General features: G+C 39.4%; 1 protein-coding gene across 2 annotated transcripts in view; it reads right to left on the bottom strand.

The window, feature by feature from the left end:
• NPR3 (natriuretic peptide receptor 3) overlaps window positions 1–23,765 on the bottom strand; it is a 70,896-nt gene that overhangs the window by 43,157 nt on the left and 3,974 nt on the right. For both annotated transcript variants that reach the window (XM_012738451.2, XM_012738450.2), the window contains exons 2-3: window positions 15,962–16,084; window positions 6,068–6,234 (exon numbers count right to left, since the gene is read on the bottom strand). In XM_012738451.2, coding sequence (XP_012593905.1) covers window positions 6,068–6,234; window positions 15,962–16,084 — 290 coding nt within the window. The remainder of the gene's footprint in view (window positions 1–6,067; window positions 6,235–15,961; window positions 16,085–23,765) is intronic.

Raw genomic sequence — 23,765 nt, 5'->3', positions numbered from 1 at the left:
AGATAAGACTAGTAAGAGGCAGAGCCGGGTCTGTGAAATCCTAAACCTGTGTATTTAGCTCCCCGGCTATGCTACCTCCAGTGGTGGCCATCCAGCCCCACTAAACCATAACATATCAGAAGGGGACAGGTTTCCACTAGGTTCACTAGTAAGAAAACAAATATACTTTTATATAGTTTAGAGACAGCAATGATATTTTTTAGTAAAATGAATAGTCTATATTTTTAATTTACCAAATTTTGATAAGTTACTGAAATGTTATTTCTTTCTTCTTCTTCTTCTTTTTTTTTTTTTTTTTTTTTTAGAGAGAGGGGCTCTCTCTCTGTCACCCTGGCTGGACTGCAGAGGCATGATCATAGCTCACTATAACTTTGTACTCCTGGGCCCAAGCCATGCCTCGCAAATAGCTGAAACTATAGGCATGCACCACCACACCCAGCTAATTTTCTTTCTTTTTTTTTTTTTTTGTAGAGACCAGGTTTCACTATGTTGCCCAGGCTGGTCTTAAACTCCTAGCCTCAAGTGATCCTCCTGCCTCAGTCTCCCATTATCTGGGATTACAGGTGTGAGCCACCATGCCCAGCCAAATGTACTTTTCTTTTCTGTTTTTAAACTTCAAAATAAAAAGCTTCTACACAGCCAAATGTACTTTAAAAATTATCCCACCCACCAAGGGAAGGGTGGAGACACTGTCATAAGATACGTATACTAACAACTAGACAATTACAGCACATGCAATACTCACAGCCCCAGTGATAGACCAGCCCTATTTTCTATCACAATCCTATTTTCTATCACACCACACACATGCACCACCTAGCCACCCACTCGAGTTGAGTGAAACAGGAGTGGACATTTCACCCAGAGAAGCTAACTTACAGGCCGCCAATGGCCTTTGAGACAACCTAGCCTGCAAAGATTTACCTAGGCGTGCAAGTATAGCTTTAACCATAAGTATATTCTTCAAAACACAAACTGGGAAATAGAGAAGCTCAAAGTCTTGAGGTCGAGAAAAACTAGTTATTCTAGGAGTGCAGAGATGGTAAAAATTAGAAAAATCTAGTAATGAAGCTGTATACTAAATCCTAAGCCCCCAACACCACTGAACAGACCCCCTCGTGGCCAAGAAGACCCCAGAGAAATCTTAGAAATGAAGTTCCTGGCCATGACGGGGACGAGAGGGCAGACGAGCCTCCTTTAGACACAACTGACCAGCATTAATGTCCAAATTAAGATCATAAGACGGGTGTAATGGACTCTTTGTGGCAATATGATACCAATTCCTAAATAGGACGTAAGGCCATGCCAGGCAAGGGTTAAGTCACACACCCCTACACTTAAAGCATAAACTATATTCAAATTGCCACAGGATTTTTTTTCCTTTTTCTCCAGCAGCTAAACAAGCACCAGCCTTGAGATAAGCAATGGCAGCTCACCAGCCACCAGACACTGACTAACCGAACCCCTGTCCCACAAGCCATAACTACAGCTTTGACTGCACGAGAGACTGATTTTTGTAACTTTCCCCTGATAAGAGACCACTGACCATGGACTGGTTCTGGCCGGTTTTACAGAGGCTGCACACCTGAGTTTATGTCCTGAAAAGACCTTTGACACATAGGGCCTAATTATAATGCACTTAAACGTTAAGTCTCCATTCCACAGTATACATGAGGCACATGTAACATGCATGTTCGTTTATTATGCATGTGCACGACCCCCCTTTCATGAATATTCATGGCCCCTCCTACATCCTGTTAATTATGTATGCTTGGCCAACCTGTTCAGCATAAACTCCCATCTTACTCCTCCCTCCCTCACAGTACTTGCTTTTGGTTTTTCCAGCTGGAGGCTGGACTTCCCACCTGTAGGTTGTAATCCCCTTCTTAAGAAATAAAGCTCTCCTTTCTAAATTTATAAATCATGTGAATTTTAACACAACTCACCACATTATAACTTTATAACAGAATAAAGAAAAACTATCTGATTACCACAACAGATATAGAAAAGGTATTTCATAAAAGTCAAACACCCAAATATACACAGGTGATAAAACATAATATACACATGCATATAAGTAAAATCGGGGAAATTAGAGTATGTTCAGTATATTGTATCAATGTATTAATGTCAATGTCAATTAGTGATTGAGATCGTACACATAATTTTCCAAAATGTTGCCATTGGAGAAAACTGGACAATGTATACATGTAATCTCTCTGTATTGTACATTAAAACTGCATGTATACCTGCAATTATCTCAATTAAAAAGTCAATTTAAAAAAGACAGAGAGAGCCAGGTGTGATGGCACACACCTGTTATCCCAACTACTCAGGAGGCTGAGGTGGAAAGATTGCTTGAGCCCTAGGAGTTCCAGGCTGCTGTGAGCCACTACATGCCACTGCACTCCATCCAGTCTGAGCTGGAGCAAGACCCCCTCTCTAAAAAGAAAAAAAAGACAGAGAAAGAACAAAAGATGAAGAGAGAGAGAGAGAGAGAGAGAGAGAAGAGATCCATTTTATAGAAACAAAATTGCATTAACCCATCAAAATTTGGTAAATCAAAAATTTTAATATTAATTTAATTTTACTAAAAAAAAAATCATTGCTACTCCATCCTCCCAAAGCTTCAGTATAGCCCGTAAAAATTTTAAAGTTTCGAATTCTTGCATTTTGAAAAGGTCATGACCTTTCTAAGGATGCTGACATGATAATATGATGAATGTGATGCTAACATATATGAAATAGAATCAGTGATAGCGTGCAATGTAGAATGCCTAAAATAAAAACCTATTTCTAGAGCCTTTCTTTAACCTACATTATACAAACCTTGATGCTTGTTGTGCTATGTTTGTTTCAATTATCCTAATAGAAAGTGTGATTTTGCCAAAATAAAGTTCACTAACAACCAATTAAATGGAATTTCCACAATCTAATGAAGACTCTCCCCAAAACCCCACAGCAAACATCATGCTTAAGTAGTGATATGAAACAGATATGAAGTGTTATATGCTCTTCATTTTAAAGTGGATATGTCCACTATCACTGCCTATATTTAATGCTGTATTTGGATCCTAGTCAGGACCATTAAAAGTTGTAATTTAATGAATTACACTTAATCTTAATTCAATACACTTAATACTTAAATTTAATTAAGTATACATATGTAAGCACACTTTTTAAAACTATTTCATTTATATATTTATTTATGTTGAGATGGGATCGCACTATGTGGCCCAGGCTGGACTTGAACTCCTGGGCTCAAGCGATCCTCCTGCCTCAGCCCTGAGTAGTTGGGACTACAGGCACGTGCCGCCATACCCAGCTCCTTCAGTACACTTTAATAAAACTTAAATACTTAAAAGTAAAAAAATTTAAAAGAAGCAAAACTGTCACTATTCCCAGGCAGTGTGGCTGTTCAGAAAATGCATGGTAAATTTTAGAATGAACCACCAAAATTGCTGGGTTCAAGGTGAATAGCAGAGGCTGATGAGGGTCGTGAACTGAAGTTCTGAGTAATCAGACAGGACAACTCATTAGCGCAAGTAAGAGAAGAGCTGAGCCCAGAGTGAAGACCACAGGCTCTTGTGAAGCATCTCCTGCCGCACTAGATCAAGGTCTAGTACCACAAGATCCAGCCACACCAGGCTCCTCCTCTTTGGCTCCTACAGATCTCTCCCACAATACTCACCATGAACACCTACCTGTCTAAACTGACCTCCTAACATCTGCAACTGGCACTTAAAATAGCCCAGCTAAAATCCACATACATATGAAAGACAGACACACCTCCAGAACTGGAATAAGTTATTATAATGAGTTCTAACTTACACTTAAAATTATAATTTCTATTTATTTATATTTATCTATAAAGTCAGTTTTAATAGTCCCATCATCAGAGAGAAGCAGTATTGCTTCTACAGCTACAAATAATCTCTACAGTGCTAGTATTTGGTTTAGAATGTGATATGAGTATTTGTCGTAGGTACACCTTCCCAGTGAGATTTTGCTTACACTAGTATTAAAATAAGATTTAATATTCTGAACACAGAGGAACTGAAGACCAAGAAGAATTACCCAGTAGTGTGTTCAGATGCTGACTTTTGCCCCGTGAGCACCATTATGTTGGACAACATATGCTGAAATAGTTAAACTTCAACAACCTCAGGGAGGAAGCCAGACAAAACAGCACCGTTATTGAGTTTTTAAACCACACAATTAATGTAAGCCTAATAAGATAAAATAATATACAGTGACATATGTAAAAAAGCTCAATGTTTTCAATATTGGCACAGGCCACCTTTGACAGCACTGCTGAAGGAAGTTCAATAGCCTTTGTATTCTTTTATATTCCTGGGGCAAAGGATTTGAACAATGCAAGACTATTATACATTTCCTTAAACTTGGCTCTGTTGCAGAAGCCCTACTTCTTTCATAATTCAGAGCACACTGTCCAATATGGTAGCCACCAGTGGCTACTAAGTAGTCACACATGGCTACTAAGAATCTGAACAAAGGCTCAAATGCTGTAAGTATAAAATTACACTGGATTTCAAAGACTTTGTACAACAAAAAGAATATAAAAATCTCATAAATAATTTTTACATTGATTAAATGTTGAAATGATAATATTTTTTATATTTGAGTTAAACAGAATATATTGTTAATCTCACCTGCTTTTTTGTACTTTCTTAAATGTTTCTAATAGGAAATTTTAAATTACATAATTTGGCTCACATTTGTGACTCACATTATCCATCTACCGGATAGCACTGATTTAAAAAGCCAAAAGGTATTTTAAATGATGCGGTTGTATAATATATACATAACATTTTAAAACATTAATATGTATGTTTATAAGACCATTTGTATGTCATTTGATAGCACATTCCTGTAAAGACAGCTATAATCTTGTAACAATAGTACACAAGAGGTACTATTTATTTAGTTTGAAATTTTTGACAGGCATAGTGCTAAATGCTTCAGATAAATTATCTATAATCCTCCCAACAAGAAGGAGCACAACAAGAAGGAGCACCTTGGATCAGGGAGATTGAAAAATTTGTTCTAGGTCACACAGCTAGATCCAGGCTCTGAATGCAGGTCTGTCTGAGGCCAATGCCAGGACTCTGTGGTACTTCAAGTGAAGAAACAGGGACAACTCCTATTTGGAAGTGACTGTCTCTTATGAAGCTGATCATTATCCAACTCAGGCAGGGACGATCCGGCCATATGCCTGTCATTAACAAGGTGCTCCTTTTCTATTTTGGACACTGCAGAGTGAACAGTTTTGAAAACCAACTCACTTACCCTACTGGCCCAAGGAGCCCCCTGTTCACTCTGCTCTGAGAAAGGACTTGCAGGAGTGACACAGTGGCCACACAGCAAAGGGTGCCAGAGGCAGCCGAAATGATGGCACCAAATGAAGTGTGGTCAGAAGCCACCTCTTAGATGAGTCCCCCAGCTTAATCCTTAGCCTGGTCTAAGCCTTCCACTCTTAGAAAATCCACTAGTCACAACAGCACTAAGGGAGTGGAAAGCCCTGGAACAGTTGAGCAGGAAGCAGCTTACAGCACAAGAGGGCAACAACCCCATCCATAAGACAGAAGCAGACTGGCCATAAGCTAAGACAGATTGCCAAAAGAAAGAGCCTCCTAAAACTCCAAATATCTTCTACCACCAAGCTTTGGAAAAATCAGGCATGCAAAACTTTGGCACTACTTCATTCATCTTCTCCCCCAAAACCCTCCTAGCCAAATACGTGATGGAAGTCTACAGACATTCTGCTCAGCATTACCACAAGTGCCCACAAAAAGCGACTTTCCTTCCTGTAGCAGTTGAAAAAGTGTAATCGAAGGGTGGGGGTGACGGGGGTATGATGGGGGAGGGAGGGAGGAAAACCAGCCAGAAAAAAAAAAAAAAAAAAAACACAGAAGGCAGCAGTGACATTCAGACCTGAACCTAGGAATTTCTGAATGGCTCAGAATGGGACACTCTGTCACCTCTGATTTAATTAGAAGACTGTTTGCAGGATGCTGAAGTTCTAGGCTCATAATCAAGGACTTACGTAATCCTCCTCATTGAGTCCTTGTTTCTCAACAGAACTTTTCACTTCCATGGAAAACTTCTCAAACTCAGGTTTCACTGTCCTCAGTAGGGTGACTGTTTGAAGGGACGAGTACGCCTGCTTAGCTTCAAAGTCGTGTTTGTCTCCTCTCTTCCACGAGCCATCTCCTACAGAAGAAATAAAAATATTTATAATTCCAAGCCCGTCACCATAAAGAGGCCATTCTCCCTTTACAACCACGGCGTGTCCCTACACGTTGCTGTTGGCAGCCGGGGCAAGAGGTATTGTCACAGTTTTGCACTTGGGTATAATGTGACAACGTCAAGACCGTTAAAGGAGAAGACAGCCCTCTGGACACGTGTTCCTTTGAAATGCGAGAGAGAAAGAAAAGTACAGTTGAGGTAATTGCCTTAGAATAACCATGGAACTGCAATTTTCAGCCTCCCAGATATGGGGCACTGCGGGAATAAGAAGTACATTTTTATTCCTTCCCATTCACACTTATTTTTTAATACCTACAATCAACTGTGGAGGCAAAATAAATCATATGACACCAGCGTGGCCTAATAAACCTGATGTCATGTGGGTGAGGAACGACAGGTCACAGCTATGCACGACCCGGACATGTGCAAGCATGATAGAGTGGCAGTGGTAAAAGAAAAAAGTTTGAAATTGCTGATATTTCTTGAAGCTCCTTCAGAGTGAAAAGTAGCTTGAGTGAAGCTGAGAGTTTATATCTCTCTGGTGCCAGCAACATCATAAAAATTATTTATGGGAAAATGTCCATCACAGCATCAATGGTAATAAAATAGAATTGCTAACATTTATTAAGCACATATTAACAATACTAAAAGCTCTATTTGTTAAGCTCTTGATATGTATAAATACATTTAATCCTCACAAGACCCCAAGATGTGGGTATTATCATCCTCTCTATTTTACAGATGAGGAAACTGAGGCATAGAGAAGCCAGGTAGCCTCCTGCTTCACTGATCTCCCTTGCACAAAAGCAAAGGCAAATTATACACATAAGATTCATTATTCTTCTGTTTATTATTTCACTTTTGAGAAAATATGTGGACTGCAGGGCCCCCAAAGGCAAGGTGGACCCCTAGCTTTTGACAATAAACTGTTTTTTTCTATGAATTATGATTATGATTCCTGGAGATCTCTGAAAATACAACAAGAAATTCAACCTGTTGGGATCCAGCACCAAAGTCATTTGTTTGCCCCAAACTCCCCGTCCACAGCAGAGGCCTCGAGCTCAATAGCTGGGCAGTGAGGATCTCCCTGGGGCGTGCGACCAGGGCTCTGCAGCATGCACTCTGCTCTTCCAAAAGCTCAACAGACACTTGGTGGCTTTGGAATTTCTATCACAGTTGGAATCAGACAAACATGTATGAACTATGTATTATACGCAAGGTCTGAGATAGCCATGTTGGGCATTATAAATGTCTGGGCAGTTTCTACCGCATTCCAGAGAGAGAGTGAGAGTCAGACATGTAAACAACTGAGGTTATTCCAGGGCAGGACTGACAGCTTATGATGCGGGGAGGAGGACAAGAAACAGTGCAGAATATAGAGGAAGAAGCAATGCGATCCAGCCTGGGGAAGGTTCTGGGTGAGGAGGAGGCATTAGCCTGGTCCTACGCGTGTGCATCGGATTTTACTAGGAGGACAGGAGGCTGGAAAGCCGTGCCTGGCAGAGCACGCAGCGCGGGCAAGGGTGCAAATGTGCACAGCATCCAGCAGGCAGCTGGCAGCCTCAGTCTGGAACCCGAGAAAAGACAGAGACAAAGAATGTGTTTGCGGAGGCATCTGGACGATCATAATCCTAATAATAGCAAGCATTTATTAATTGCTTACTATCTGCCAGGGAGCTGGTAAAAGATAAATAAGACGCAGCTGAGGACAGAATTCATTAAGGACTGGATCCGAGCTCAGTGAGCACAAGATTAAATTTCAGATCACTAAACAAAACTTAACAAAGTCCTCCTCCTCTCTCATGAAACCTCCCAGACACAGAGGAGGCCACAGCACGAGCAGAGCCAGCAGAGCCAGCACTGCCACCAGACAGGTGAACCCAGCTGGGTGCTCAGTTGCCAAGACACAGACGACATGGCCTTTGTTAAGGGCCAACTCCATTGCCAGGAGGACTCCAGATTCTAAGGATGCCCAGGACCTCTTCATGCCATGGAGGAACCCATTGCTTATAGGCAGGCAATCGATATTTATTGATTCATTTTTAATTGCTCGAGGTATCAAGACTCAGTAGCGGTGATGTCTCTTGGGCAAAACGGTCAGAGTTTTCTCAAGCTCTGGCAAAGAGATCTCTCCAGGAGCGAAGAAGGGAAATACTTAACCATCTAGCCTTTTATGCTGTGGGATTGGAAAATACACATAGAACTAGAAACAGCAATTATCTCAGTCATTGAAATAAGCAAAACATTTTTTTTAATTTGGAAAGAAGTGAAATTCAGTACAGTAAGTCTATCTACCACAGTCTAAAAAAATCTCTAATAACTTTGGAGTTTTGTTTTCTAGAGGAGAAGAATGGGGCCAGGTGCAGTGGCTCACGCCTATAATCCTAGCACTCTGAAAGGCCAAGGCAGGAGGATCGCTTAAGGCCCAGAGTTCAAGACCAGCCTGAGCAAGAGCGAGACCTCATCTCTACCAAAAAAAAAAGAAAAAAAAAATGAAAACAATAATTATTAATAAATTCTTAAGCCAAACTAAATAAATATCTATTCAATATCTGTTCACAACCATGACTGATACTATGACTTCCTGTTTTTGTGGGCATTTCTTATTGTGATGTGTCAATAATATCTCCCATATGGGGTCTGTTGAACACTAGGAAGGCAGAGATCGGCTTGGCATGACGTCCCATCAGTGGGGACAAATTTAATTCAGTAGACAACTGGGTGCCTCTGGAGATTTATGAGCGGAACAGAAGAGTGACATGATGAGAATCTGGCCTAGGGAAACAGCAGCGGATTAGGGTGGGGAGACGCTGGGTGTTCACAGCCGCGGTAATCCAGGCAAGAGGTTACGAGAGGTTATATGTGGGAAGTCACACACCCAAAAAATTAACAAGGATTCTCTGGGTGGTTAGAATTAGGAGAAAGTTATCTTTCTCTTTCTCTCTCTCTCTCTCCCCCCCCTTTTTTGCATTTTTCTGAACATAGTAAATTTTCAATAAAAAGTATTCAGTACTTTTATAAATTGTTCACAGAGGATTACACAGGAAGGATCTCAAGACTGTACAACAACAGGTAGGGAGTGAGGGACAATGGAGAGGGGGCATGTCACAGAGGATGCCAAGGGGAAAGGGAAAACATGTTATCATTGGAAAAAATCTCGGAGCCAGATGGAGGAGGAGGACTTTAGGGGTTTAGGTGGACATGGGAATAGTTTCAGTTAGGGCTATGGTCGATCCAAGGCAACTGCAGAAGGTCCAAGTGACACCACCAGGCTGGAGTTGGAAATAGTGTCTGAAGCCAGAAAGAGGAATGAGGGCTCGAGACAGCTCGGGGTTAGAAGCCAGGGACTCCCTGGCTGGATAAGGAAGAGAGTGCAGAAAGAGCAGGGAGAAGGTAGAGCACAGACACTTTGGAGAAGCTATTTTTAGCAGGCAGGAGGAGTAAGAAGAGACACCATAGAGCTAACAGAGAACCAGAAGAATGCTGTGTCACCAAAGCTAAGAGCATAGGGTTACCAGAAAGAGATGGATGAAAACATGATTGAGTGCTCTAGAGCTGTGCTGTCTCATGGAGGAGCCACTGGCCATGTGTGTGACTGTTTACGTTTGCATTAATTAAAATTTAAAATTCAGTTCTTCAGTCACACTTGCCTAGAATTAAGACATGATCCCTGGAGCTTTAGCCATCATCTTTGATCTTGACAATGGACTCCATGCTATAAAACCAAGAGAACAGGAAAATAGAAGCAGCTCGATTCCCTGATGACATTATGGAACCACCATCCCTGCCCGGGACTCCTTTCAGATAGGAGAATAAACCTCTACATTTGTTTAAATCACTACAATTGGGTGTCTTGGTTATGTACCTGCAGATGCGATTCCTAATGCACACAGGTCCTTAGGATGTATTAAATTAACATTGGCTAATTTGGTAACTGAATGCATGACCCTAAATCTGTCTATAAAACTACCATCACAGAAAAATGCATGAACTTAACTTGCAATTTTTTAAGTACTATGTACAATGGTCAAAGGAAACCAAGACTAAGAATAAATGTAGCTAATACTTATTAAATAGTTATTACATTCCAAGAAGTTTGCTGGGTATTTTACATAAATCACCTCATTTGTTCCTCAGCATGATGCCGTAAGGTAAGTACTGTTATTATCATTAGAATAAACTAAAGGAGAAGAGGGAAGGTTAAGTCACTTTGCTAGTACATGGCCCAGCCTCTCAGGCAGACCAACACCAGGCCCCAAAGTCTGAGCAAATATGGTATAAAATGTAAAACAAAGGGAATCTAATCAAAACATCAAGTGTACTTTATAAGAGCACTCTGTATAACTATGTGCAATTAAATTGTCAAGAAGTAGAAACACTGAACTCATGTGAAAGTATGTTTTTAAAAGTTGTCCAAACATTACCAAGCAATAAGTCATAAAGATGTGACTTCTTTTTTTATTTTTATTTATTTGTTTGTTTGTTTGTTGAGAGAGGGTCTCACTCTCTTGCCCTGGCTGGGGTGCAGTAGCATCATCATAGCTCACTGCAACCTTGAACTCCCGAGCTCAAGTGATCCTCCTGCCTCAGCCTCCTCAACAACTGGGACTACAGGTATGTGCCACCATATCCAGCTAATTTGCTATTTTTTGTAGAGATGGGGTCTCGCTCTTGCTTAGGCTGGTCTCATATTCCTGACCTCAAGCAATCTTCCTGACTCAGTCTCCAAAGTGCTAGGATTACAGGCGTGAATCACTGCATCCAGACATATAGATATGACTTCTTATGCACTAGTATCATGCTCTGAGAAGAACACAACATCACCTTTTCAGTATTCTTGCCAAAACGTATAAACTCAATGTTATCATGGGAAAATACCAAATAAATCCAAATTGAAAAACATTCTACAAAATAAGAGATTCATCAAAAGTGTCAAAGTCATGAAAGACAAGGAAAGGTCAAAGTCATGAAAGTCAAGGAAAGATTAAAGAGTATCACAGATTGAAGTAGATTAAGGAAAGACACAACGAATCAATGCAGTGTGGGATCCTGGATTGGATCTTGGAACAGAACATTGAGGAAAAGTGGTAAATTTCCAACAAGGCTTGTTGTTTAGTTAGTAGTAATGTACCAACGTTAATTTTCTTGTTTTGATAAATTTACTATGGTTATGTAAGTTGTTAACATTAGAGCTTGGTAAAACACACACAGTCATGCATCGCCTAACGATGTTTCAGTCAACAATGAACCACACATATGGCAGTAGTCTCATAAGATTATAATACTGTATTTTCACTGTACCTTCTATATGTTTAGATATGTTTAGATGCTCAAATACGTGACATTGTGTTACAATTGCCTACAGTGTTCAGTACAGTAACATGCTGTGCAAGTTTGTAACCTAGGAGCAATAGGTTATACCATATAGCCTAGGTGTGCAGTAGGCTATACCATCTAGGTTTGTGTGAGTACACTCTATGGTGTTTGCAGAATGATAAAATCACTTGACAACTTATTTCTCAAAATGTATCCCCATCGTTAAGTGATGCATGACTATGCATGAAGTCTCTATACAGGCTGAGCATCCCTAATCCAAAAATCAGAAATCTAAGATGTTCCAAAATCTGAAACTTTTGGAGTACCAACATGACACCACAGTAGAAAATCGCACACCTGACCTCATGTGATGGGTCGAAATGCAGATGCACAACCCATGGATTATTCAGCATCCCCACAGAAAAAATAAAATTATCTCCAGGCTATGTGTACAAGATGTATATGAAATATAAATGACTTTCATGTTTAAACTTCAGTCCCATCCCCAAGGTATTTCATTATGTATATGCAAATATTCCAAAATCCAAAACAATCTGAAATTCAAGACACTTCAGCCCCAAGAATTTTAGATAAGGGATATTTAACCTATATTATTTTTATAAGTTTTCTATAAGTCTAAAATTATTTCAAAATAAAAAGATTTTTTAAGTTGTCCAAAAATTACCTCTAAAAAGAAGTTAGTTGCAAATACAAAATTGAATTGTTTCCATATTTCAAAGAATTCCTATGGTATATAAACTGTTACAGAGCATGAAAAACAACAAAAAATACCCCAATTAATTCTATAAAGCTAATGTGCACCTGATATTAAAATCTGACAATAACATCTCAAGGCAAGAAAACTATTCTCAAATCTCACTCATGAATATAGATCCAAAATCCTAAATAAAACAATAAAAACCTAAATTCAGCAATATATCTTTAAAAAACATCACAACAAAATATGCTCAATTCTGAGAATTGATGGCCCAATATTGGGAAATTTATTAAAAGGTCAAATGCAATTGATAAAATTCCATTATTAATTTCTGATTTTTAAAATCAAACTTGATAAACTAGGAATAAAACGACTTTAATACCTACTTCAAGACAAGAAGTCAAAAATTAAAATATCGCCAGAATAATATTATTCTGGAAGCTCTTGCCAACGCAATAAGAAAAGAATGGGAAACATTAATAAGATGTACAGCTATCAAAATGGATGAAAAGCTGTCATGTTATTTGAAAATAATAGAAAAACTAGTAGAGCACTGGATTTAATGTGTGGAATTCTTGCAGAATAAACAAAAACTTTTAGCTTTTCTGCATAACTACTGTTCTATTACAAAATATAACAGGAAAAGATCATGATCATAATAACAACCAAAAAATATAGAATGCCTACGAATCAACTCAACAAGAATGGTACAGAATGTAAATGAAGAAAACTGCAAAACTTTGCTTATGAACATAAAAAGAAATTCAAACAAACAAAATAATGTGCATGTTAGACTATGCAGAGTTGACAAGCATAGAGAAAAACAGACAATGTCACACATTGCTGCAAAAGCGAAAATTGGTAAACCTTTCTACAGGGCAACTTGACAATGTCTATCGAAACTTAAATGCACACAACCTTTGAGCCAGCAATTTTGCTTCTAGAAATTTATTTTACAGATTATATATGCATAAATATGTGAGGCTACTCAACATAGCATCATTCTTAATAGCCAAAAGCTGGGAACAGCATAATATTGAAAAATAAGAGATGGATTAAAGATAACATTATCAACATTTTAAATACTATGTGGCCATATTGTAAATAGTATCATTTTTTAAAAAGTATTTTTGTAAAATATATATGTATAAAATAGGATGTACATACTTCTGAAAATTATCAATATACTTTTATCTGAGTGGCATAATTATTGTAACTTATTTTCTTCCTTGTGCTTTTCTATGTTTTCCAAATTGTCTACAGTACTCATGTACTATAATTAACAGGGAAAAATAATACAAGCTTTACCTGTGGATGAAACTAATTCTAGTAGCTAACATTTGTATCAAGTACTAGATGCATAATGTGCATTCATATGCATTGCCTCTAAATTCTATATTTACGATTGCCAACTTGCAAAACTCAGAACACATCTTTTTCATTTTCACCAGTTTCTACCAAAATCTCAATGAACTCAATACTGCAGCCAATAATATTTAATATAATTCCATTCTGATCTTGGATTGAGAAGTGAAAATTCCACTCTGCCATGTAAAGGAGAGAGAAAAGAAATATTATGCCCACAAGGAGGGTAAAATAGTGTTTTTGTCTTGCAAGCCTCAAATCTCTGATTTTATCCACTACAGGAAGCAGTGGCTACTTTTGTCTCATCAACTTTTCTTTATCCCCATGAGAAGTGTGTTTTATTATCTGTATATACACAATGACCTACTGCTTAAGTAAGCCAGGATATCAGGGCAGGAAACCGGGGAGTATGTTTTAAGGTTTAGATCCTGTCCAACTATATCCCGTCAGCAAGAATTGGGAAGTGGAGCTCAGTATAAACATGCCATTTGTGATATGCGCACTTACGGCTCCCCTAACACTGCTCAGCTTTGAGCAGCCAACAAGCAGCATTTGAGAAAATGTTCTGTAGCCCTACCATGTCTACTTCAGAGAGAGCCCTAATCACATGGGGGGGGGGGAATGTTTTCTACCTGTGATCATGATGACCTCCTTAAAAACTCTCCATCTCTATCCAAAGGGAAAAAAAGACATTCTATAATAAAGACATCTGCACTCGAATGTTTATAGCACCACAATTCACAATTGCAAAGATGTGGAAACAACCCAAGTGCCCATCAATACATGAGTGGGTTAATAAAATGTGGTATATGTGTACCATGGAATACTACTCAACTACAAAAAACAATGGTGATCTAGCACCTCTTATATTATCCTGGAGATTGAGGCCATCCTTCGAAGTGGTACCACAAAGATGGAAAAACATGCACCACGTGTACTTGCCATCAAATTGGTACTAACTGATCAACACTAAGGTGTTCGCATGGTAGTAATACTCATTGAGTGCTGGTCAAGTGGGGTGGTAAGAGGGGTGCTAAACCCACAACTGGAAGCGGAGCGCACTGTATGGGGGAAGGACACACTTGTAGCCCTGGCTTGAGCAAGGCAAATGCATTACATGTAACCAAGATGTTTGTACCCCCATAATATACTGGATTTTTTTAAAAGGCTTATATATACAAAGAAAACCTCTAGAAGGAAATAAGAGAAACTGGTAACCAAAAAAAAGCCTCCATCAAGGGAACCCTGGGAACTTCCCCAGATACATTATAAGGAATTAAATGTGGCCGGGCGCGGTGGCTCACGCCTGTAATCCTAGCACTCTGGGAGGCCGAGGCGGGCGGATTGCTCGAGGTCAGGAGTTCAGAACCAGCCTGAGCAAGAGCAAGACCCCGTCTCTACTATAAATAGAAAGAAATTAATTGGCCGACTAATATATATATATATATATACAAAAAATTAGCTGGGCATGCTGGCGCATGCCTGTAGTCCTCGCTACTCGGGAGGCTGAGGCAGAAGGATTGCTTGAGCCCAGGAGTTTGAGGTTGTTGTGAGCTAGGCTGATGCCAGGGCACTCACTCTAGCCTGGGCAACAAAGCGAGACTCTGTCTCAAAAAAAAAAAAAAGGAATTAAATGCTTTCAGTCCTCCAATAGGTGGTTCCTGAATTTGTACATAGGAGAAGTTTAAGGTGCGGTCATCTGGAAGGAAGGAGAGGGCTGGGGGCAATAGCTTCCAAATGTTTTTACCTCAATATACAGTAATAGTTTTTGACTTCACACTGATCCATTGCAAACATGTGTAACATGCATTCATATGTACAAAGAAGCATACAATTATATCACTAAGACAAAAGTTTTATAAAACAATACACATGTTAAGTGTGACACACCTTGACCTATTCTATTCCGTGCTACTAAAAATTCTGCCCAAATCTCACTGAAATTATTCCAACAGTTCATCATGATGACAGCCACCTGCAGTTGGAAAAGCACTGGGCAAGGGGACTTTGGGGCCTGGATTATGATCATTTGGAGTGTGGGAGGGGGCTACACTCACCCCCAGACAAGAGCCTTGGTATCACAGGTACATGGTATCCGTTTCCTCTAATTGAGTTGTCGGAGAAGAAAAGCTGGAGAGATTCTGAGAAGTCGTGGGAGTGTTCAAAATCACAAATTTCCAAAATCATATTTACAGAAATCACATCTACAGACTTAATTCAAATGTTTTGAATCTTCCTCACAACCTCTTTGTGACACCTCAGCAGAGGAGGGGAAACTGGAAGCAGAGTTACCGTAGGAGGAACTGTTGAAGAGCTCGATGTTGAAGAAGGCGTAGTCCCCACTGGTCATGCCGTGCCTGTGCGCTGCCAACATGATGCTCCGGATGGTGTCGCTGCTCGCACACATGATCACCACTGGGGGAGAGACAGACAGCACGCGTGAGACAGCCCTTCACAAGGACATCAAGCGCACCTGCGCCAGTGGGGGACACCTAGCCAGGAACGGGGCACTTACATGGCCCTGAAGTATCTCCTACCAAATTACTTGTTAATTACAAAGGGGAATAGAGTAAACTTACGGTGCAAAAACACAGAGGACACTACCATAACCAAGAGATGGAAGCCAACATCACCAACCTTGGGAATGCAGAGTCATGAGCCTCCCGATGTCACACTCCAAGGACCAAGAACGCACAAATGGGCAGCCTGCATCTAACCGGAAGGAAGCCGCCCCAAACCCAGCTTGGGGGACAGTCTGTAGAATAATTGGCCTATGCTCTCTAAAATGGTCGATTTCATGAAAAACAAAGACAGGCTTAGGAAACGTTCTGGAAGAGACTTAGAACAGAAAACTAAATGCCATGTGTGATGCTGGAATGCATCCTGGACCTTAATAAATAAATAAATAAATAAATAAATAGTCATGTTATAAAGGACCTTATGGAGACAACTGGTGAAATGTGAATAAAGGCTGTACCTTAGATAATAGAATTGTGTTTGCGTTAAAGGTTTTGCTTTTCATAATTATACTGTGGTGATGTAAGTGAACGTCCTTATTCTTAAGAAACACACACCTAAATGCTTAGGGGTAAAGAAGCATGATTCTGCACTTACTCTCAAATGGTTCATAAAAAGATAATATTATCTGTGTGTATGTGTATGTGTAGATAGGTGGATAAATGGATGGCGGGATAGATTGGTAGGAGAGGAGAAGAGAAAGAAAGGGGGAGATTTGAAATCATGAAGCAAATGTGGCAAAATATTAACAATTGGTGAAAATCTGAGTGAAGGCTCTACAGAGAGGTTATTTAATACTTTCTTCCATCTTTTTTAGAAGTGTAAAATTATTTCAAAATAAAGTTCTTTTTTAAAAAAAATACATCAAATAAATCACCAGATTTGCCCAGTATAAGACAGGGAAGAGTGTCAACTGCTTTTTCTACTTAATAGCATGGTAAATAGATTTTCCTGAAAAAGCAAACTCAATGGTTTTAGAGAGAAGATTCTTTTGGCAAATCAGTGGATGCAGTGAGGGCTCTGGGCTTTCTGCTGTCTGAATCTTAGAGCATTATTCTCAGGTTGTCCCAATACACGTAGGAAATAGTTAACAAGATTCCAAGTCCCTCCCCCGTGTTCTCTCAGCATATAACCACATGGTCGGGTCTGAGAGGCTTCACGCAACTCCAGAATATTGTTGCCTACCACATAAGAGCCACACGGGCTGGCGTGAAGTGGGGACTTAACCACTACCCGGTCAATTTGATCCCTGTCGATGGCCCCTCGGCTCTGTGACCAGCACCACTATGTTTTGCTGCATACACACTGTGCAGAGGAGAGACCTGGAGAGACCTGGGTGCTGTAAACCGCATTATCACGATGCGTGCCAGCCCTCCAAGATGTGTATGTTCTTTGTAAAAGCATGGGTGCTGAAAGACGTAAAACAAACTTCAGGCTATGCCAAAGCGGCCTTGGCAACCTGCATGGAGAGTTAAGCTCTTGTTGATATTTCGTTTACTATACACGTTAATTCAGAGTGTTAGATCATAACTCTGACATTGCATACTGCAAAAGGGCTTGGTGTACAGGATAAAGCTCTAGAGATCAAATTTCTAAAAGAAGACTCCTAAACATCCATAACTATGGGAGTAGATGTTGTTTATGCCTGGAGTACAGTTATATATTTAGGATAAATAATCGAATTCCAAGATGCCTCAGTAAGGAAGCTTTCAAAGAAACTCCTAATTATTCATCATGACTTACATGCTTGTTTTAGCTCTGATTTGATTCTATCCCCATAAATGAACAAACAGCCACGGTGTCCCACAAAACAGCCAACATCAGGCTGAGGCTGGACAAGGTTGAAGAGTGTGGATTCCAAGGGCCAGTGTCTCCAGGAAGCTCTGGCTGACCAGCCACCAAGCGGCCCTCATCATTTCTCAATCAACTGATCAAATTCCAGGGTCTGGCTCTCAACCCCCTGATGCAGAACCTGATTCTGTCAGCACATACAGCATAGTGTCACAACCTCTTTTTGATACCTTAGCAGTTTAGGGGCAGATTTCCAATAACCCAACTCAGATATTTACAGATAATCTGAAATGCAGTTTACTTAAATTCAATGAGGACCAGAATGGCTATGGATACATTTGTATCAGCATGCCCTGTACCCAGGCATGCTAACTAGACAGGCAAATTATAAGCATTAGGATGCTAGTGAGGATAAAATCAGCATCAGGGAGGTCAGTTGGAGGATTCAGGTGTCAAAGGCACCAGGCCTTGATAACTCTAAGCAACCATCTAAGAGATAGACCTGGTCCAGGACCAAACAGGCTGTGTCCTAGAGCCAGACCACAAGCTTCTCTAAGCATTGCCCAACACTGGCTTCTGTGACACCATTTTTTCTGTTTTTACATTCCTGCCCTGTCTCCTTCTCTTTCTCCCTGCTATGGTTTGATCATGTCCCCTAACATTTCATGTGTTGGAAACTTAATCTTCAAATCCATATGTTGGTGGTATTTGGAGGTGGGGCCTTTAGGAGATAATTAAGATTAGATAAGGCCATCAGGGTGGGGCCCACATGATGGAATTGGTGGCTTTATAAGAAGAAGAGACCAGAGCTGGCACACACTTGCCCTCTCACTATGTGATGCCCTCAACCGTGTTATGATACAGCAAGAAGACCCTCACTGGATGCTGGCACCATGCTCTTGGGCTTCCTAGCATCTAGAACCACGAGCTAAATAAACTTCTTTTCTTTATAAATTACCCAGTCTGTGGTATTCTGTTAGAGCAGCAGAAAATGAACTAAAACACTTCCCATCATCACCACCACCATCAAACCCTTCCAAGGGACATATTCTTCCTTAAAATGTTAATACCCACTTAGATGGAGCAAGAGTGATGCAGACTGGCACTGTGCCTATCTAAGCCGAGTTTGATTATGTTAGATCTTATCCATTTTGTGTTGACCATGCAGTTTAAGTCTCAAAAGGAAACCCTAATTCCCAAGTTCATGGGTGGAGCACTGTCTTTCTTGAATAAACCAAACCCATAATGCACATTTATCATCCAGTTTTAGTTCAAGTTGGAGCAAGTGCTTGATGACATTGGCAAAGCAGTCAGTGCAGATTCCTAGATTTTTATCATATTCCCCAATCTCTTAGGGATGTCTCATTCGTGCCTAATTGAATAGCAAGTATTTTTAGCATCTTGCCTTTATATACTCTATCAAATTGTCTAAAATATTTTTTCATTAAAGTAGTTTTCTCCTTCTACTCATGTTTTATCAATTTACATAATAACTAATTTAATTACTAGTTGTGATAATAAACACAACTGGCATAAACAGATTTGGGGGCACCTCATGGAATGTAAATAGAGAAGTATTAGCAGTGTGTGGCATACTCAAGAGAACTATACTAGCTGCCAGCACCTACCATCACGTGATAAAATTTACACAGGAACAGAGAGCATCAGCTAATCCTGCAACCTGCATAAGTGGAGGTCAGTTAAGGCAATTTCTGTTGCATCTAAGCATATTTAAATACACAAATATTAATTTTTTTGGTCAAATTGTTAAACTTCTAAAAGACAGCATGATGATGTGGCTCTAACTTTCTGGACAGACTTTTCTTCATCCTGCTCTATTTTCTCCTTCTTGCCAAAGAACTTGCAATGTTCCATGCTATCCTCCACCATCTGGTTCCTGCAACCACTTCTGTAAATGGCTTCTCACTAATGCAGGACATTCTTGCAATCACTCTAAGAACAACAGAAAGAAATGCAAAGGAGTGGCTGGAAAAGTCAATTCAGAGAACCAAAAACATTCCAGATAGTATACCTAAGTTGGGGCTGATATCCTTTCCCCAGTTTTCCATATGGAGCAACCTCTAATGGGTTAATATTCCTCATCTCTCAATGTGCCTTTGTTTATCCTCTCTGCACCCTCAAAAAATAAAAAAGAAGTGAACTGTCTGATTGTTGAGCCTAAAACTGGGCATGCTAGACTCAGTCCTTTCTTCCTTCCTCTTCGGGATGTGTCTGCTTGCAGAGAGCACACTATTGGGCTACTTTTGTCATCAAGTAAAGGGCTGGATCCTAGAGGGGGATTTACTGCATGCCCCTGCTAATTCTAAGAGGAACTAATAGCAAGCAGGCTCTTTTGGCAACAGATCTAAATCCATGTTCTCCAACTGGTTTTATCAATAATAAAAATGATTTTTTCATATTCACCATCTGACTCCTAACCCATCTTCCCTGTAATCCTAAACTTAGAAGGGAAAGATGAATGTTACTGCATGGAAGAAAAGTTAGGTGTGCCATGTCCTGCAAACTGAAAATATGATAACAGAAATGGAAAACTCAATAGGAATTTTAGAAGTGGTCAAAGAAATATCCAAGCAAAAGGAATTTAAAAAAAAACAAAGGCAGGTAGTAAATAGGAGCAAGATAAGAAAAATAGAGAATCAATCCAGGAGGTCTAACATCCAAATAAGAAAAAAATCTAGGCCGGGTGTGGTGGTTCACCCCTGTAATCCTAGCACTCTAGGAGGCCAAGGTGGGCTGATCGTTTGAGCTCAGGAGTTTGAGACCAGCCTGAGCAAGAGTGAGACACTGTCTCTACTAAAAATAGAAAGAAATTAGCTGGACAACCAAAAATATATAGAAAAAAGTAGCCAGGCATGGTGGCGCATGCCTGTAGTCCCAGCTACTCAGGAGGCTAAGGCAGGAGGATCGCTTGAGCCCAGGAGTTTGAGGTTGCTGTGAGCTAGGCTGACGCCACGGCACTGTAGCCAAGGCAACAAGAATAAGACTCTGTCAAAGGAAAGAAAGAAAGAAAGAAAGAAAGAAAGAAAGAAAGAAAGAAAGAAAGAAAGAAAGAAAGAAAGAAAGAAAGAAAGAAAGAAAGAAAGAAAGAAAGAAAGAAGAAAGAAAGAAAGAAATCTAGAAAGAGAAAAACCAAAAAAAAGGGAGATAACATTATCAAAAAAATACTTTAAGAAATGTTCCCAGAATTTAAAAAAACATGAGGTTCTGGATAGACAGGCCCTATCGAGTATGCAAGCCAAAATACTGGCATCAAAGCACATTATAATGAAATGTTAAAACACTAAGAGCAAAGAGAAGATTCTAAAAATTTCCAGGAAAAACAAAATAATAAACAATAAGTCCAAAATCCGAATCAATTCAAGCTTCCTAATAACAACACTAGAATTTAGAAGACAATGGAGCAATACTGTCAAATTTTGAGAGAAAAGCACGTGCACAGAATTCTATAGTTATGTATAAGGATAGGATAGGAAATTTTTCAGTCACAAAAGGTCTCAAAATGTAGATTTCATCTATCTTTCCTCAGAAAGCTTCTGGAGGATGTGCTCCATCAAAACAAGAGTATAATCAAGAAAGAGGAACATACAATCAGCTCAACAGGGAGGCGATGAGAGTCCCAGGAAGGTACAAAAGAAAGAACCCAAAGTGTCAATATGCAGTGTGCCTGGAAAATAAACTGAAAATAGCTCAGGAGGCTTAACATGGAGAATTAGAAGATGATTTATTTACAACTCCATAGGAAACTAAGCAAATTAACAAAAACATTGGTTTTTTTAATCCTAAGGAAAGCAAGAAGGGCAAGAAAGGAAATGCCAGAATAGTCCTCTATACAGCTCAACTGCAAATATCATTTAGAAGGTAATAATCATATCAATACCAAATACTGAGCTAACTAAAAAAAAATTTAAGGAATGGGATTTCACTGTGTTGTCCAGACTGGAGTGCAGTGGCTATTCACAGGTGCAACCTCAAAGTCCTGGATTCAAGTAATCCTCCTGCCTCATCCTCCCCAGAAAAGTCTGAACACAACCATATTGGAAGAATGACTGGAAGGAAAACTTGCATGTGTGATTAACGGGCAGTAGAAGAGAACTGAACATCATCTTCCACTGGGATACCAAGAGATAAGACCTAAAACTGAAAAATAAAAATCAAAATTATTATAGCAAGTTATTCAGAGATATAAAGGCATTACCTGCAGGAACAGCTACAAGAGTTGAAAGTGGTTGCCTCTGGAAAGTAAGAAATGGAGAGTAGAAAACAGGAAACTTTTTTTCCCACTAAGATGTGTAATTTTATGATTTTAAACTATGTTATTGTATAACTGACTTTGGTAAAAATAAAATCTAATTTTTCTCTAAAAAGGTTTCTCTCTGGCTATTTCTACACTACACAGCAATGGATATCATTTGCAAAATAGAGAGTGTACCTTTATTTTTGTTGTTCACAAAGCTCTATCTCCTCCAAAGGCCTTCAGAATTTCTACACTGCAGCCGAGAAGGCTTCTTTTCCCCCTGCTGTGTGTTAGTTATTTCACATTTAACATGTACTTTTTGCTTAAAAATTCTGCTTGAATGCTCAGTCATTCACCCCAGACTAATTCTAAAAATAAATGACTCTTGTATTGATTAACTACTGTTGTCTTTATAGTTATTATGGAGGCCTGGTTTAATGATATATATGACTTAAAAGGATAAAACTACAGTTCTTACAAAAACATTTGTGTGTGGAATACTTCTAGGTCTACATCATATAGGGTGTATAGAGAAAATAGCTACTGGCTTTTGTTGCTTGAAAAAATTCTTTCTTTCTAAACCTGTCTTTGTAAAAATGAATTTATTGTGAAAAGAGGAATATTGAGGGCAGTAGTAGGCTGTATAAGTGAATCCATTTTAAACAAAGATCATTATTTTTTTAAATAATATATACTCAGCTATGTGCATTTCAGTGATATTAGCTAAAGATATGACAGAAAAAGATGTTTTTAAATTATTGACTTTGATGGAAAATCCCTAAAATGAAATAACAGTTAATGTCTATTAGTTTTTCTTTCTGCAGTACAGCACATAGCCAAATGAAATTTTAGTCATGTTATTATTTGAGATGGTGGGATTGCCAGTTTTTACCTGTTAAGAAATTCAAACGTTTACAATCTGGTTTTAAAGAGAAATTTAACCTCAAAATAAGTGCTAAAAATATTCTCACCAAAAGAATGGGGTCTCTTTCTACTTTAGTACCTGATGGTTACTATGGAATTTTCAGAGGCAAAAATACTGTCAGTTGCATTTTTACACTTGGGTGGGTGCAAATCAGGACACCAAATATCAGTTTTGAGAGGCCTGATGCCCACTCTACTTGTTTCACAGAGAAGAAAACATAGATGCCAAGTGGAGATGCCAAATCCAGAAGCATCTGCTTCTCAGCCCAGGGTTCTTCCCCATGGCATGGCCTCACCTTCTCGGTAAAGGTGATTATCATCACATAGGTAAAATCATTATAACAACTACAATAAAAGAGCACATTTATTGAGCACTTAGTATACACCCGGCACTGTTTCAGTGCATTCCTGAGTTAGCTCTTTTAACCCTCCCAGCTTCCCAAAGTTGTTGGTGTTCCATTACCCCATTTTACCTGAGAGACCTGAAGTTTGGAGATTTAACAGCAGTCCAAGAGCCCCCAGCCAGTGAGTGGCTGAGCCCCAAATCCCAAGGAAACCATATCCTAAACCCCTATTTACATTAACTGCTTATAGTGAAGCAGCAGGACT

This window comes from Microcebus murinus, chromosome 11 (assembly GCF_040939455.1).
Source record: "Microcebus murinus isolate Inina chromosome 11, M.murinus_Inina_mat1.0, whole genome shotgun sequence".
In the NCBI taxonomy this organism is placed as follows: Eukaryota; Metazoa; Chordata; class Mammalia; order Primates; family Cheirogaleidae; genus Microcebus; species Microcebus murinus.
This window is presented reverse-complemented; position numbering and strand designations above follow the sequence as displayed.